Genomic DNA, 15,411 nt, shown 5'->3' with positions numbered 1-15,411 from the left:
CCTCTTTCGCTTCTTAGTCCTGTTTGATAAAGAGGAAAATAAAGATGTTTTTTTTAAAACGACTCTTGGAGACGTCGAGCGTGTCGGCGTCTTGCACGTCTCGCTCGTCCTGATGTGAAATCACTCTGCTCTCTCTCTCTCTCTCTCTCTGATTCGCTGCAAGTTCTTCTCTTCTTTCATTTTCAAATTTTCTCGACATTTACAGTGAAAGCGAGGAAGATTGTTAGTTTTCACCCCGGAGCTCCTCTCAGAGAAAAGCAGGCCCCGAGCAGAGAGCGTAAAGAAAAGGAGGAGGAAGGAAGCGCAGAGGCAGCCGCTTTGATAGCTGCGGAAAGAAAAGATGAGGAGGAGGTGATGAAGCTGGAATCGCCCTAACCCCCCTGTCATCGTCCTCAGTTTGGTTTGACGACTCTTCAGCTGCTCTTTCTTTCCTCCGTCTCTTTACTGGGGGATGCAGAGGCAGAGAGAGCTGAACAGAGACAAAGTAAAATTAAAAGAAATCTCTCTCACGCTTGCGATCCGACGCATAATTGGCTTCCTGGATTGACTTCAACCACTGGGGGAAATCTCTGACAAAACCATACATAAATAAATCCATTCTCCCGTGTTTTCTGTTTCCCCGGCTGCCGGCAGAAAAGACCTCGTTATATATGGAAATGAGATTCTTCTCCTCTCGCTCAGCCGCCCGCCACCCCCCCCCGAAGCCAAACGCCTTATTGGCTCCCGCCCATGCAAATGCAGGCCAGGGCTGAGGATCCGTTCACAAAGGAGATACTATGAGAGAGAGAGAGAGAGATAAGGCCAGGATGGAGGCAGAGAGAGAGAGAGGGAGAGAGAGAGAGAGAGAGAGAGAGAGAGAGAGAGAGAGAGAGAGAGAGAATCCAAGAAAGTGATTGAAAGAAAGAAATCAGAATCAAATCAGTGTGAAAAGCGATATGTGTGTGTTTGTGTGTGGGAAGCTCTGAAAGACGAGTGTGAATCTGATGAGTGACAGAAGAGAGCGAGAGAGAGAGCGTCAGCGAACACACACACATGTACATGTACAGTAAGTGCACATGCAGAACACACTGACCCCATTTCATCCTCGTATCGACACACAATCTGTATGTGCATCTTATCTGGAGGAGGAAACGCTCACAGCGACGCTGCAATCGACTCGACCAGACGACAAACGTCAGCCGTGTAGAAATGGCATCGACATGGCCGCTGCGTTTAGAGAGCAGGTCACAGATTTAGTGTTTCGCTCCGATAACGATGTTTAAAATAAGGATGAAAATCGATGCAGCAGAACGAGAGGGAACCAGACTTTATATTTTTATTCCACATGTTCTTCATCTGGAGTAAAATCAGTGAATTTGACCTAAAGGTGAATTTAGTTTGTCCATCAGCAGCGACTGAGACTTCCACGGGAATCACAGCAGGGGGTAGAAATGCTTAGAAAGTCGTAAATATCAAATAGTTTGTTCGTTCGAGGTTTGATGCTGTTTGTATTAAATCGTTCTCTGTGGTAGAAAAGCCCCGCCTCTTCCTGTCAAGCTGCAGACGAGCACTTCCTCTTACCTTTCACTCATAACCGATGTACCCTTGAGCAATGCGCTGAACCCTAATCTGTCCCAGTGACGCTCAGTGACCAGCAGAGCAGCTTATCTTCCTCCTCACACGGTTGAAGTCCGGCACAGAGCGGGCGCTGTGCGGCAGAAGGACCGCCCCCCCACAGGTAGCCAACAGGTCGATGCTGCTTCCCTAATTAGCAGCGACGCAGGACAGGGGCGTCAGCGGCGTCCTCCCTGCCGCGCCGAGGGAAGCGTCCCAGCGCATCGCCGGCGTCACACACTACAAGATGAGGACGCCACACAGCGGGCCCTCGGAGACCCCGGCACCGAGCGCTGGAGGGAGCGGGCGGACACGCAGTCCTCGTTAAGGTTACCGACTCTGCTGGTGACACGCAGATGACAAGGACAATTTACCGCTCGGCTGCATCCCCTTGTCATTGAGCAGACGGAGAAAACACACACGCACGGTGGAAATTAAGTTTAATAAGAGAAGATGAAACTTTGTGATCCCTGCGGGGGAATTAGGGAGGTCACAGCGGCAGAGAGGGAGAGGATACACCGACGGAAATTAAGAACAGAGCACCTTGGAATATTCACGCTCTGCTGCGATACTCAACTCTGCAAACTGAGAACTGGATCTGTGAGAAAAAACTAACCTCAAGCAGCAGCTGGTTCTTTTGTTTCAGCTCCAGAAGTATAAAGTCTGAGTCGGCAGAATTATTTCTATTATTGATTCACCTGCCGGTTATTACTCCACCACGGAGGCTATGGTTTCATCCCTGTTTCTCTGACTTCTTTCAACAGGATTACGCACAAAAAGATCTCCCAGAACTTTGTGAAAGAAGTTTGGTTCGATCCAGACAAATGAGCAGATCCAGGAATTTTCACTTTCTGTAGCATTGCGACATTTTAACTATTTTCCCAAAGAATACTTTGTAAATCTCGGTGAAACAAATCAAAGATATGTGCAAACACAAACCTGCAGAACGTAGTGGACCCGACCCGTTTCCCACTGGGTCCAGATCTGTCCAAGTTAGATCTGGACCTGCCTGCAGCTGTTTCTATATGAGCTGCGACCCAACTCGTCATCAATGATTAAACATGAGTGAAGTGAAAATGTGGATTGTCGTACACCTGCGCTTCTGCAGCTGTCAGTGTAAATACTGTTTGGCAGTTTTTACAAGCAGCTCAGCCACTGAGAACCTGCGTAAACCCGACCAGGTGGAGATTCTGAGGAAATAAACCTTTTACACCAAACTTACATAGTTTTAGAAGTGGGTCCAAAGAACATGACAGGATTTGGTGCAGAATATCAGGGTCCTGGCGAAGGAATGAGCTGAGAGAGACATTATCTCAGACTCACAGTCTAAAACCTTTCACTTCAAAATGACATTAAACTGTTGAAAGCAGCAAATCGTCACATTAAATTGCTTGAAATTTGATTGAATCAAAGGATAAAACCTGCAGCTTCTCTGTCACTGGACTAGTTGGTTAATAAAAGCAAAAATTTAACCTCAACAATCAAAACAGAGACCGGACGACAGACGAGTGAATCGTCACAACCCCCAAAATCCAACAAACACACAAACACGTGTTTCCATATCAAAGCAGAAACAGGACGTGTGATGTGAGTAAAGAGCCGAGTGAGTCAGAGGTGAACTTCAGCTGCAGCTCTGACCTCAAACTGGCATCGGACCATTTCTTTTAATACGAGAAACTACAGAAACTGGTGAAGCTGCAGGATTCTACAGAGAAGGTTCTGGTGCTGATTCTCACTCTCCTGACACGTTCTTCTTGTCTGGACTTTTGAAGTGAAGGAACTCAGCTTGACGTCTCTGCCTCAGATCAGTTCACCTCCTCCTTCCTCTGTTTTCTTTATAGTTCTAAAAAAAACCATGAGATAAAATACGTTCGTCCACAATATCGCTTTTATCAAACTGGAGAAAACCGGCGGATTAAATAATTCACTCACTGTTTGTATTTATATACTTTTTTTGTCAAATATGTTGTAATCACATCAGGTTTTATTTATCATTTTAATATTATCTTTATTTTCTGTAAGTTGACGTGAGTAGAGGAAGAAAATAACTCTTTTCGCTTCACTTATTTTTGTTTTCTGCCTCCAAGCTCCAGAAGGGGAATACCACCCCAACACGCACACACACACACACACAGACACACACACACACATACACACACACACACACACACACACTCCGAACCCTCAGGACCTCAACTCAGTCGCCAGGGTCAAAGGCCAACAGGAAATGGACAGGAAGTGGACCGTGGAGGACTGTGCTGGTGTCTGACCGATATAACTGGAGCAGAAGAAGATCTCCCCCCTGGACAGCACTTCCCTCCATGTAACACACACACACACACACACACACACACACACACACACACACACACACACACACACACACACACACACACACACACACACACACACACACACTGAGAGACAGTCATCACAGTCATGTCCCCAAACCATCTCCACTCTCAGACACACACACAACACGGAAACACAAACACACATTTAAATTCACATGTAATCATTGCTACACACACACACACACACACACACACACACACACACACACACACACACACACACACACACACTGACGTGATGTGATGTGAAGGCCGTCCTGTCTGCGTGCCGTTTGCAGTCAGACTTTCTCTCCCTCAGTTTTGCCTCCCAGGCTCAACCCCCCTCCGTCCCCCCCCTCAACGACTCCACCCATGAAACGCTCCCGGTTACAGAAAGTTAGCGTTGGCCCAGATTCGCACCAGAAGCTACACACAAGCCGGCGACAGATGTGAACAACAAACTGGCAGGAAAACGAGAAGGTGTCGGAGGATCTGATTCGTCTGCTGGGACAGGAAGTTCGCTCGCACTTCTTCTTCTTCTTCTCTCTTTTTTTGTGTTTGCTGCCGTCGTTATCTGTGTGTTATCGACAGCTGGCTGGAAGTGTAGAGTGTGAGGGAGTGTGTGTGTGCAACTGTGTAAAATGTGTGTGTGTGTGTTAAACCAAGCCTGTGTTTGGCATTACAAACAACATAAGTGATGCTTTGCCCTCAAACTACGTGCATGTGTGTGCACAAGAGTGTGTGTATATATGAGAGTGTGTACTTGCATGTGTGTGTGTGTGTGTGTGTGCTCTGCATTAGAAGCACCGCTGACCCGTGTTCGCCTCGGTGTGTTTTTATCTCTGCCTGTGTGACCCGAATTGTAAATACAGCATCCTCTGCTAAGCTGTGTGTTTTACTGTGTGTGTGTGTGTGTGTGTGTGTGTGTGTGTGTGTGTGTGTGTGTGTGTGTGTGTGTGTGTGTGTGTTTGTGTGTCTTGGCCTGTGCGATGAATTATGAGCAGCAGCCTCAACTTGACCTAATCTGTGCATGGGCTGTATGACTTTGTATCTTGCATATCAATGTGTGAGTTATATCTAGAATACGTGTGTGTCTGTCTTTGTGTGCGTGTGTGTGTGTGTGTGTGTGTGTGTGTGTGTGTGTGTGTGTGTTTGATAGAGCCATGCCAAGAGGTTAATTGAGGGGAGGGCCTCTAAACCGTTGCCCAGGGAAACGCTCTCCCATCCATCACGGTCATTGGCTATGCAGCACCACGCGCAGAACAAACAAACTAACGAACGCCGAGTCCTCGCTGAGCTCTGCGGCCGAGGCAGGGAGGAGGAGGAGGAGGAGGAGGAGGAGGAGGGACGGCGGCGGGCGGCCGTGCCCGGAGTCGGAGGCTCCCGGCTGGGCCACCGGGGCGGGCGCCCCCCCCCCCCCCCCCCGCTCCCCGGCCTACGGGAGCTCAGACAACAGGCTAATCCTTACAGCACACAGAGGAGCCGCTAATGGGAGAGGATTAACCTGCAAATACACCCACTCCCTCTGCTGCTCCTCCTCTTCCTCCTCAGTCCTTCTCCTTCTCTGCTACTTCTTTATCTCACTCCGTTTTAATCCTCCTTTTCTTCTCCTTCTCTTTTCATCTGCTCCTCCTCTTCCTCCTTCGCTATCTCTTTCCGTTTTAATCCTCCTTTTCTTCTCCTTCTCCTCCTTCATTCTGCTTCTATCTCTGCTTCGCTTAGTTCCTCCATTTCCTCTTCTTCTCCTTTGCTACTCCTCTTCTTTCTCTTCTGTTTTACAATTGTCCTTCTCCTTCCTCAACTCTTTCCTCACAATCCCTCCTTGTTCCTTACAAAGGAAGATGGAGAGGACGTTGTAAAGGAGGAGTAAAGGAGCTAACCACGGGGGAGGAGAACCGCTTCCCTCACCGCTCGTCTTCATCCTCAGCTTCTGCATCCATCTCCATCTTCCACTCTCTCTTTCCATTCTTGTCCTCCACTTTTAACTCCTTTTTTAATCCCACCATTCCTCCAGTTTCCACCATCTTCCACTGCTGTTCCTCATCATCTTCTCCTTCTCTTCTCCTAAATCCTTCATTTTTCCTCTATCTCCTTTTCTCAGCTGCTCTGTCCTCCTCCTCTCTTCGTCCTTCCTAAGGATCTCCTCATTTGCTCAATATTTTCCTCCATCATCCTCTTCTCCTCTGTCCCTCTCCACCTCTTCCTCCTACACTGCAAATCCTCTGTTTACACCTCCTTTCCCATGTTTCTCCAGACCTCCCTCCTCCTCTTGCTCCTCTTCTTCCTCCTTTCTCCATCACTTTCTGTTCTTATCTCTTCCTCACATTCTTCTTTCTCCATATTATTTTCTCTCCAGGTGACTGTTGAGTTGATATAAGAGCTGCAAGTCAGGCTGGCAAGAGCTTTGGTGTGTGTGTGTGTGTGTGTGTGTGTGTGTGTGTGTGTGTGTGTGTGTGTGTGTGTGTGTGTGTGTGTGTTCGTGTGTGTGTGTGTCTGTGTGTGTGTGTGTGTAGGGGAGTGGATTATCCAGGTTCCAGGACTCGCTGCTCGCTGGCAGCCAAGCGGAAAGCTTTAATGAGAAGTCGCTGTTTACTGAGGACAGAGTGGGACACACACACACAGACACACAACTTAGAGACTTATATAGACTCACAGAGACAAAAACACACACACACACACAATGATACACGCTCCTACTCATAAAACCACCCACACACACCCCTACATACACACACTAACCAGAGCAGTAATGGGATTTGGAAGGTTTTCTCTATAAACCAGTCTGTCCTCTGTCTCCTCATTAAGGGGACTGTCCAAACCTGAACACACACACACACACACACACACACACACACACACACAAACCTTCATGTACTCACACACACACACACACACACACACAAACACACACTGCTGGCACTATGCTGCTGCAGACTTCTGGGATCACTAATTATTTGGAGGCTCTGTATCCTTGTGTGTTTGTTTAGTGTGTGAGTACATGAATGTTTGTGTGTGTGTGTGTGAGTGTGTGTGTGTGTGTGTGTGTGTGTGTGTGTGTGTGTGTGTGTGTGTGCTGGCTCCGTGCTAACAGTAGCAGTCTGGTGGAGTTGTGGTCGAGGGCGGCAGAGGACACTTCACGGTCCAAATGGCCGTTGATCCAAAAAATAATCTTTTGGGATTTTTTTTCTCTTGTTTTCAGAAAATAAAATGATCTGATCTCATCTTGTTATTTCAATTTAAATCAGTTCCCTTGACTCTGTTGTGAGCAGCAGCGTAACGGCCAAGAGGACATGATTTATTATCGTAACACAATTAACCAGGACACACAGGGTCACCGAGGAACCAGAGACGAAGCCGAGCTGCAGAACCACCAGCGCCACCCACAGGCGGCTTTTAGAAATGATTTCTGTGCTAAATTAAGAAATCAATAATGTGCCGTTGTTTTTTTAGTTGAGCCAATAGAAATTAGTGGCTCAGTTTATAGCTGTGGGTCACACAGCCTCTCAGATATTGAGCTAAATGAAAATCAAATCTGCAGTTTAGTTTTGGACGATGAATTTCTTCATCACTGAAAATGTGCAAATGCGAGAAGAAAGTACTTCCAGCCAGGAGGAGAATTTGTCTCAGCGGAGGAGGAGGCTCGCTCCCGTGTCTCCTCTCTCCTCGCACACTGCACTCTGGGCGGCCATGTCTCCTCGCACGGCCCATTCTCTACAGCCGGTTTGAGCTCAGTGTGGCTGCGTGTGCTTAATAAACCCTCTGTTCGGGTTATTTTCAGACTCGCAGTGTGAAAACAGCAGTGGAGCTGCACGTTCTCACAGGAAACTCAGTTTGATGTTTTCATTTGTTTGTATGTGAAACAGGTAAATCATTAAAATAGTTGTATCTACATAATCACACACGATCGTCAAAATAACATCACAAGGAATTAAAACAAAATGGAATCATCGTCCTCCTGCTCCACGGGGACAAAGACCCTTCTGGTTTTTAATGACACCCTGAACTTGTATTTTTAGCTCTAACTCTGACAGGATATTCTTGCATCATTGCTGCCTCCTGCGTTCTGAATCTTTTTGGTGCACATCCTCCGAAAGTAACTCTGCACATGAACAGTCGTGACTAACTAATTAAATACTCCTTATCTCACTCCTCCGTTTGCAAGGGAGTAGGAGAAAGTACGTCGGCCTTCGTGTGATGTGAGAATGTGGACGCACGTCTTCGGTGCCTGTGTTTGTCCCTTCAGAGCTTCTGTAGAGTCCGTGGACGAGGAGCCGCCCGAGAGAATCACTCTCAGGCAACGGGAACAGATGATTCCTAGATTTCTCAGGTGATTATACACTGATGAGGATTATATTACATTTCTGATGATACACACTGGACCTTCAACGCGCCACACACACACAGACAGACACACACACACACACACACACACACACACACAGGAAGACGGACGACTATTCTCCACATATTCATTTCATTTTTTATGTTATTCTGCTTGTTCAGACTTGAATTGACACAAATTGTGATCAGATGTTGTCGTCTCTGAAAGCTCTTCATCTCTCTCTCTCTCTCTCTCTCTCTCTCTCTCTCTCTCCCCCCCTCCCTCCCTCCCTCCCTCCCTCTCTTTCTCCTGTCCAGAGACTTGGATGGTGATTAGCGTTGGGATTCGGGGACTCCGGCCTCAGTTTTCATTAACAGCCATAAACACAGTTCTGCTGCACCACTGAGACCGACCGCAGGCTCAGAGTGTGTGTGCATGTGTGTGTGTGTGTGTGTGTGTGCGTGTGTGTGTGTCTACATCTGGGCAAGCTTTGATGACAAGACAGAGAGAGAGAAAGAGAGAGAGAGGGAGAGAGAGAGAGAGGTGTTGTTTATCATGGCGGTAATTAAGGCCGCCGTTCGGCTTTAATTAAAATATAACAGCAGCACTAAGTATGGACTGGTTCTCAGACACAGTGAAAAACACACTCTCTATTTACCACAAAAGATAAGGTAAAAAAAATCTGAAACTCTTTGAGGACGACCACACACACACACACACACACACACACACACACACACACACACACACACACACACACACACACACACACACACACACACACACACACACACACACACACACACACACGGCTCTGTTAGCGATACAGACTATTTGCTCCACGTTCCAAGGAAGACGAACACAAATCCGAAATCGATGTGGTTTCTGTTGACTGACCTTTCACTCGTCTTTTCCAACCTCTCATTGTCCACTTCACTGTTTCATTACTGCACCGGGGTTTTGTGTTTTCTCTGTGATCAGTGAGATGATGAATGTTTGTCTGCGGCAGCAATGTGCCGAGGACGCCTGTAATGAAACCAGAGCAGAGCTGCCTCCTGGACATTATGTCACAGAACACAACTATCAAGTATTCATGATACTTTTTTTGCTGACACCTAAAGTTTTGGGAGGTTTTCAGTTTATATTTAAAGCTGGAGGTGAAACTGTCAATCTCTAAAATGTCTTATTCTGAACAGACGACACTCGAAACCCCCAAAATATTAAAATGTTAATGATACAAACAGAGAAATGCACCAGATCCTCATTTGATGATTAATCAGGTCTTTGTCTGTAAATGTCTGAGTGAGAGAAGTTAAAGGGTCAGTGGAGCAGTAACTGGGATAAACAACCCACCGTCGCCACCTGTTGGTTTGTGAGCTGCAGTGTTGACTTGGTTTTTTTAAAACCAGAAGTAACCATATTTGGATGAGTGGGGGGGGGGGTGGAGCCTGACTAAGAGCTCGAGGACACTGCACCCATTGGACGGTTCTAGCTGTCAATCACACGGTGTCCACGTTAGAGTCCGGTCGGGCCAGATATTGTAGATTACATTAGAATAAATGTTGTTACTACCTGGATGTTAAGTTAGCTTTGTATATATATATATATATATATATATACACATCTCTGCACACGTCTGTAATCAGGGCAAACATAACTCATATACTTATATTCAGTGCATCAGGCTCGGGTCGGGTTCACGTCAGGGTCGGTTAGTTTCTGTCTCAGTCGGGTTTGGAAAATTGCTGCATGAACCTCGCTCTGCGCACCGGGCTCAGAAGTCCATGAATTAAATGTTAATGTTCGCGTTCTGAACTGGTCTCTGAAGGATTTACTTCAGTCTTAATCTTTCAGGTTCACATTTAAACTTTGAGAAACATAAACACTGATCTCTCACTGAATTTAACCTCATCAGAGGCTGTTTATTCCTCAGCTCTGCAAACATTTTCCACGATCAATAACCGAGCTGCTTAAGATGATGTGCAATCAATCGATGCAATTAAAACTTTTGGATGGGAAGCAGCAGAGATGTTCTCAGAAAACTGAATGTGTTCGGGATGTAAAGGGGAAGGATCAGAAAAACAGGACTGAACAAGGGTCTAAATATAGACTGAGAGGGGAAATTGTTTGTTTTGTTTGACTGCTTTATATTATAATAATAATAACAAGGATAACTTCCTTGTGACATTGATTTTTGTATTGTTGTGTGTGTTTATATCATAGAAACAGATCATAAATAAAGATGGACGACACGTCTCCCCTTCATCTACTATCCAGACATGAAGCCAAAATATCCTGGATACAAACTCTCGACCAATCGTGAGTCAGTCTCAGCTGTCAATCATGACGTCTCAGCCTGTTTTCATATCATCGGAAAACGAATTAAAACAAAACCAGCCACCAGGGGGCGATTGAGACACTTTGGCTTTACTACTCCATCTTTATGTGGTGTTTATTGTTCATGTAAAGGTCCGTCTGGGGAAAGTGCATTTAAATAAGCTCTGCTCTGTATTTCCCTATAAAAATAAACCTATATAAAATATAAATATAAACAGCGACGAGTGACGTGTCTAATTTCAGCACTTGTTTATTGTAATAAAAACTTCTGAATACAAAGTACATTCACAGGTACGGCAGCGGGTCACTCAGCTGCTCTGTTCGATTCCTACAGCAAACCACCGATGACTACAAATATTCAGACTCATACACCAGTTTACAACTTTATATCCCGTAAACATACTGTTATAGTTCAGAACAAACACACTGCTGCACTTACATACAAAACGTCCAGGCTGTGAATCAGCGGCTACTCGTCTGTTCCTAACCAACCGGCTGAGTCCTACACAGGTTTATTTACTGAAAGATACGAGGAGGGAGGGACGTGACGGACAGGTCGCTGAGTGTCACAGTCGTTAGAGATTTGATTGACAGGTCGACTGCTGCGATGAGTGGATTCGATGGGAGATTAACCCCTTAAGAACTAAACCTGATTTAGCTGAAACCTTCACTGAGGAGGAGGAAGAGGAAGATAGATGAATAGATAAATAGAGAGAGACAGAGATATTCTGTGGAAATTATATCATTAAATCTATGAATCATTTAACAATTTCTTATAGTTATCGTTAAATTAATGCTGTGAAGGTATCGTGACATGATCAGGACGCATTTAGCTTAAAGAGCAGAAGCAGGGGAAACTAACTCAGCTCAAACACATTTAGATCTTTCTTTAGTTTATGAAGTTACTCTCGCTAAGCTCACAAGCAGCAGGAGCTGGCGTCAGTTTCATTTCGTTTATTCTTTCATTTGAAAAGGGACAATGTACATGAATCGACATTCATACTAATGTAAATGCACCGGTTTGTTAAAAGGCCAGATGTTGGAATCCTGCAATAATTATACAATAGTGCAAAAATAGGATGGGAACAATATTTGAAAGGACGACATTCACGTGAATAAACTTATTGGAAAATGTGTTTTTTTTTTTGTTCTGCCTGACAAAGACTAAAATATTGATATTCTAAAGTTTGGAAAATCTTGTAAGATAGTGTAAACATATTATATACATTTTTTATTTGACAATTGTAAGATTTGGTATTTGGTATTATGTGTTTTTTGGGGGGTGGGGGGTGGGGCCCACAAAGTCTCTGCTAGGCTAGCAGTTTCCCCTTGCTTCCAGTCTTTGTGCTAAGCTAGGCTAATCAGGTTACTGCGTCACTTCCTATTCCAGACAATCACACTCATCTGACTGTGGCTCTCAAGGCAAGCGAGAGGATTTATTATAAAAAAGTCGGCCTGCTCCTTTAACAGTATTCAAACGTCCCAATCAAGTGGAGGTGTCCACAGCAGCTCCTGTCAGTTCATACCAGAGTTTCTATTGGCCGTTGAGAGGAGGAGGTGGGCCGGCTGATTATCTGCCGTCACCCTGTCCTCCGAACCCTGACTGTCAATCATCAACTACAGGCACCAGGGCTACGGAAAAAAAAATCAAAACCAAAAAGCAGGAAGATGTCTGAAAAGAGGATCGATCTGCCGATAGAACGCGACCCTGGGGAAACAGCGTGGAGCGACAGTTTCTCACGCGGAAAAAACCAAGCTGCAAAAAAACAGCAGGAAAAAAGAGCAACAAGAGCAAAAACCCATTAGAAGGCGCAGAGCTGATAATCCACTGCGATCGAGTCCACGTCGGAAACGTCCACACGGAGAAGAGGCGGAAATTCATTATTCTGAACATCTCCTCAAAAAGTATTTTTCTTTCGTTTGATTTTTCTGATTCGATTCTTCTCGACCAAAAAAAAACTTTCACCGTGAAAGTGAAACACGAAGCAAAAAGAAGCCGCTCGTGACGAAGGGAGGAGCAAAAAAAATCCCCAGAACTGAAGCAGAGAGGAAAAAAAAACAAAAAAACAGCTTGAGGACTTCATCACTTTTCTTTTTGTAAATTGAAGGAGGAGAAAAAGGAGGAAAAAGCTTTAGATGCTCTTTGTGTCTTTAGTTTTAAGGCAGTCTTTTTAGTCCGGCCCCCCTCTCCAGCGCGCTGCTCGACGACGCTCCACCTACAAGAGGATAGATACGGACGTCTTACACCTCAGGTAACGCAGCGCAGAAAAACACATTCCATGCAAAATGTCCCATCAATGAGAAAAAAAGCAAAAAAATATAAGAAAAAGAAAAAAGGAGGATTAATTGAAAACTGGCTGAAGAAAAAATAATGTTTTTAAAAAAGGAGGCAATTAAAAAAATGTAGGAGCAGTTTGCAGAGCCACAGAAATGCAAAAAAAAATAATTCTTAAAAAAAGAAAAAACTGAGCTGTGCACAGTCAAATGCATCATTTTGAATATTAATTGTATTTGACTTTTTAATTAAAAAATAAATCTGATAAAAACACATCTCTGGTAAGTTTTCTGCCTCAAGTAAAAGATGAACTGAAAGTGACACGATCAGATAAATTCATGGAATGAGAAGAAAATCTACATTTTCGTCAAATAAAAATGTAAATTTCTGTTCTAACTCGTATTGTAGGAATAACAACGTGTGGAGCTCAAGGGAAAAATCATTAAAGTCTTTTCTGTTGGATTCTTAATCTAAAATTAACCCAAAGATCATTTCATTATGAAATTATAATATTTGTGTAACATTTATATCTAAGATTATTGAGTCAAATTCTGTTTTTGTGACAGATTTCAGATTTGTCGCGTCAAATTCTTAAATTCCGGTTTTTAACCTTTGAAAGTTCCGGAGTCGTCGTGTAAACGTGTCAGAGGCAACGTGAGGTCATATTCATAACATGCAACTATTTAAAAGGAATAATACTTTGTGTGCTAAAGACTTTGGTTTAATATAAAATCCTGTGAGAACGAGTGTTAATGTGTGAGAGAGAGATTTACAAGGCATTAATCACCCCCCCCCCCCCCACACACACACACACACACACACACTAACACCCCCCCCCCCCCCCCCCCCCCCCCCACACACACACACACACACACACACACACACACACACACACACACACACACACACACACAGTAGTACAGTAGTAGCTTTAGTTGTCAGCTGGTTGGCTGCAGCATGTTGTGACCTTGCATAGCTCATGTGTGTGTGTGTGTGTGTGTGTGTGTGTGTCTGTGCTTGTGTTCCACTTTCCCCAGAGTTAAAATGCAACCTCACACACACACACACACACACACACACACACACACACACACGGTCAGAGGTGCTGCTGCAGTTTTTAGGGATTACAGTCCTCATCTAATCCCTTCCTCACTTTCTCTCTTTCCTTCCTTCCTTGTTCCATCTCTTTCTTTACCTCCTTTTCTTTCCTTTAATCCCTCCTTCCTTTCTCCTCCTGTCATCTCCTTCCCTTGCTTCTTCTCCTCATCTCATTTATTCCTCTTCATTCTTTCCTTCCTCATTGTCTTCTTTTGTTTACACTCCTCCTCCTCCTCCTCCTCCTCCTCCTCTCCTCCTTCTCTCTCTCCTTCCCTCTCACTCCTCCACGCTCCTCAGCCCTCCCTCCTCCCTCCCATCGCGGCAGCATCTGCTCATAATGAAACACACAGTTGGACGTCGGCCTCGTTTAGAGCCTGCGCCACGCTACCTGCTCCAGAGGTTACCTCCCGCCAGGCGCGTTTGTTAGACATCATCGGCTCCTCCCTGCGACCTTCCCTCCCTCCCTCCATCCTCCCTCCATCCTGCCACCTCCTCCTCCTCCTCCAGATGTCATAGATCTGGGAAATGGGTCACAACAGCGCTGAATCAAAGCCAGGTTCCACGCGGCTCTGAGGCAGATACTGTATGTAAATATAGCATGTGTTCACATTTAGGTTGAGGGAAAGGAAGAATGTGGCGGCTGACGTTCGGAGCGTTTTCAGGTTCTGATCATCGACTCTTCAAACCGCAGACCTGACAGACGCAGGAGGTTTGGAGGGTGAAGATCTGGGCCCCAACACCTCGTCTGGAGACATCGGGCGCTAGAGCAGAAACATTGAGCCTGTTTTATTTATTCTGTAGCCAGGATGTGTTTCTGTTGAACTATTTCAAATAAATAAATCGGTTATAGTCGGTGTTGTAAACAAGGTTTAAGAAGAGGCCTTGTAAGAAAAGTGTGACGAGAATTGAACCGAACACTTGTGCTGCTTCATTACCACCACCGAAGTGCCCTTGAGCAAAGCCCTGAAACCAGCAAACTTCCAGCCTGTTCAGTGTAGTTTTTTTAGTTTTGTCCGTGTCCCTTCTGCTAACATGGAGGAGGCAGGGTTTATGAACTGTACTGCAGCCAGCCACCAGGGGGCGATGGAGATGATTTGGCTTCACTTTTAGCTGCCACGTCGTCCATCTTAATTAAATCTAAATATCACTGAGCTCTGGGAAACCACTGCAGATTTAACCTGGATGAACGATGAACGATGAAGATGTCAGTCATGTTCATCACGTCTCAAACACTGGAAGACGCTCAACTGAACAGAAATGAACATGTGATCTGATGTTTCCAAACATCCAGATGACTGACAGCCGCCGGATTTGTTTTACAAATGAAGAACAGTTACTTAAGTCTTTGGTTTTTCACATTTTGACTTCAAACTCTCCATAAAACAAGAGAGCGAGCTGATCTCGGGTCTGTGAAGTCGAGGCGCTCGGCCTTCCTGTTGAACTGCTCTGAATCA

At 45.2% G+C, this 15,411-nt stretch overlaps 1 protein-coding gene across 5 annotated transcripts in view; it reads right to left on the bottom strand.

The window, feature by feature from the left end:
• LOC117768925 (protocadherin-1-like) overlaps window positions 1-15,411 on the bottom strand; it is a 158,392-nt gene that overhangs the window by 24,335 nt on the left and 118,646 nt on the right. The window contains exon 5 of one of the 5 annotated variants that reach the window (XM_034597419.1): window positions 11,868-12,800. The exons of the other annotated variants lie outside the window; for them this stretch is intronic. Within the exon in view, the coding sequence (XP_034453310.1) occupies window positions 12,742-12,800 (59 nt within the window). The 3' untranslated portion in view covers window positions 11,868-12,741. Of the gene's footprint in view, window positions 1-11,867; window positions 12,801-15,411 lie in introns of those variants that run through there. 5 annotated transcript variants of the gene reach the window in all.

This window comes from Hippoglossus hippoglossus, chromosome 10 (assembly GCF_009819705.1).
Source record: "Hippoglossus hippoglossus isolate fHipHip1 chromosome 10, fHipHip1.pri, whole genome shotgun sequence".
In the NCBI taxonomy this organism is placed as follows: Eukaryota; Metazoa; Chordata; class Actinopteri; order Pleuronectiformes; family Pleuronectidae; genus Hippoglossus; species Hippoglossus hippoglossus.
This window is presented reverse-complemented; position numbering and strand designations above follow the sequence as displayed.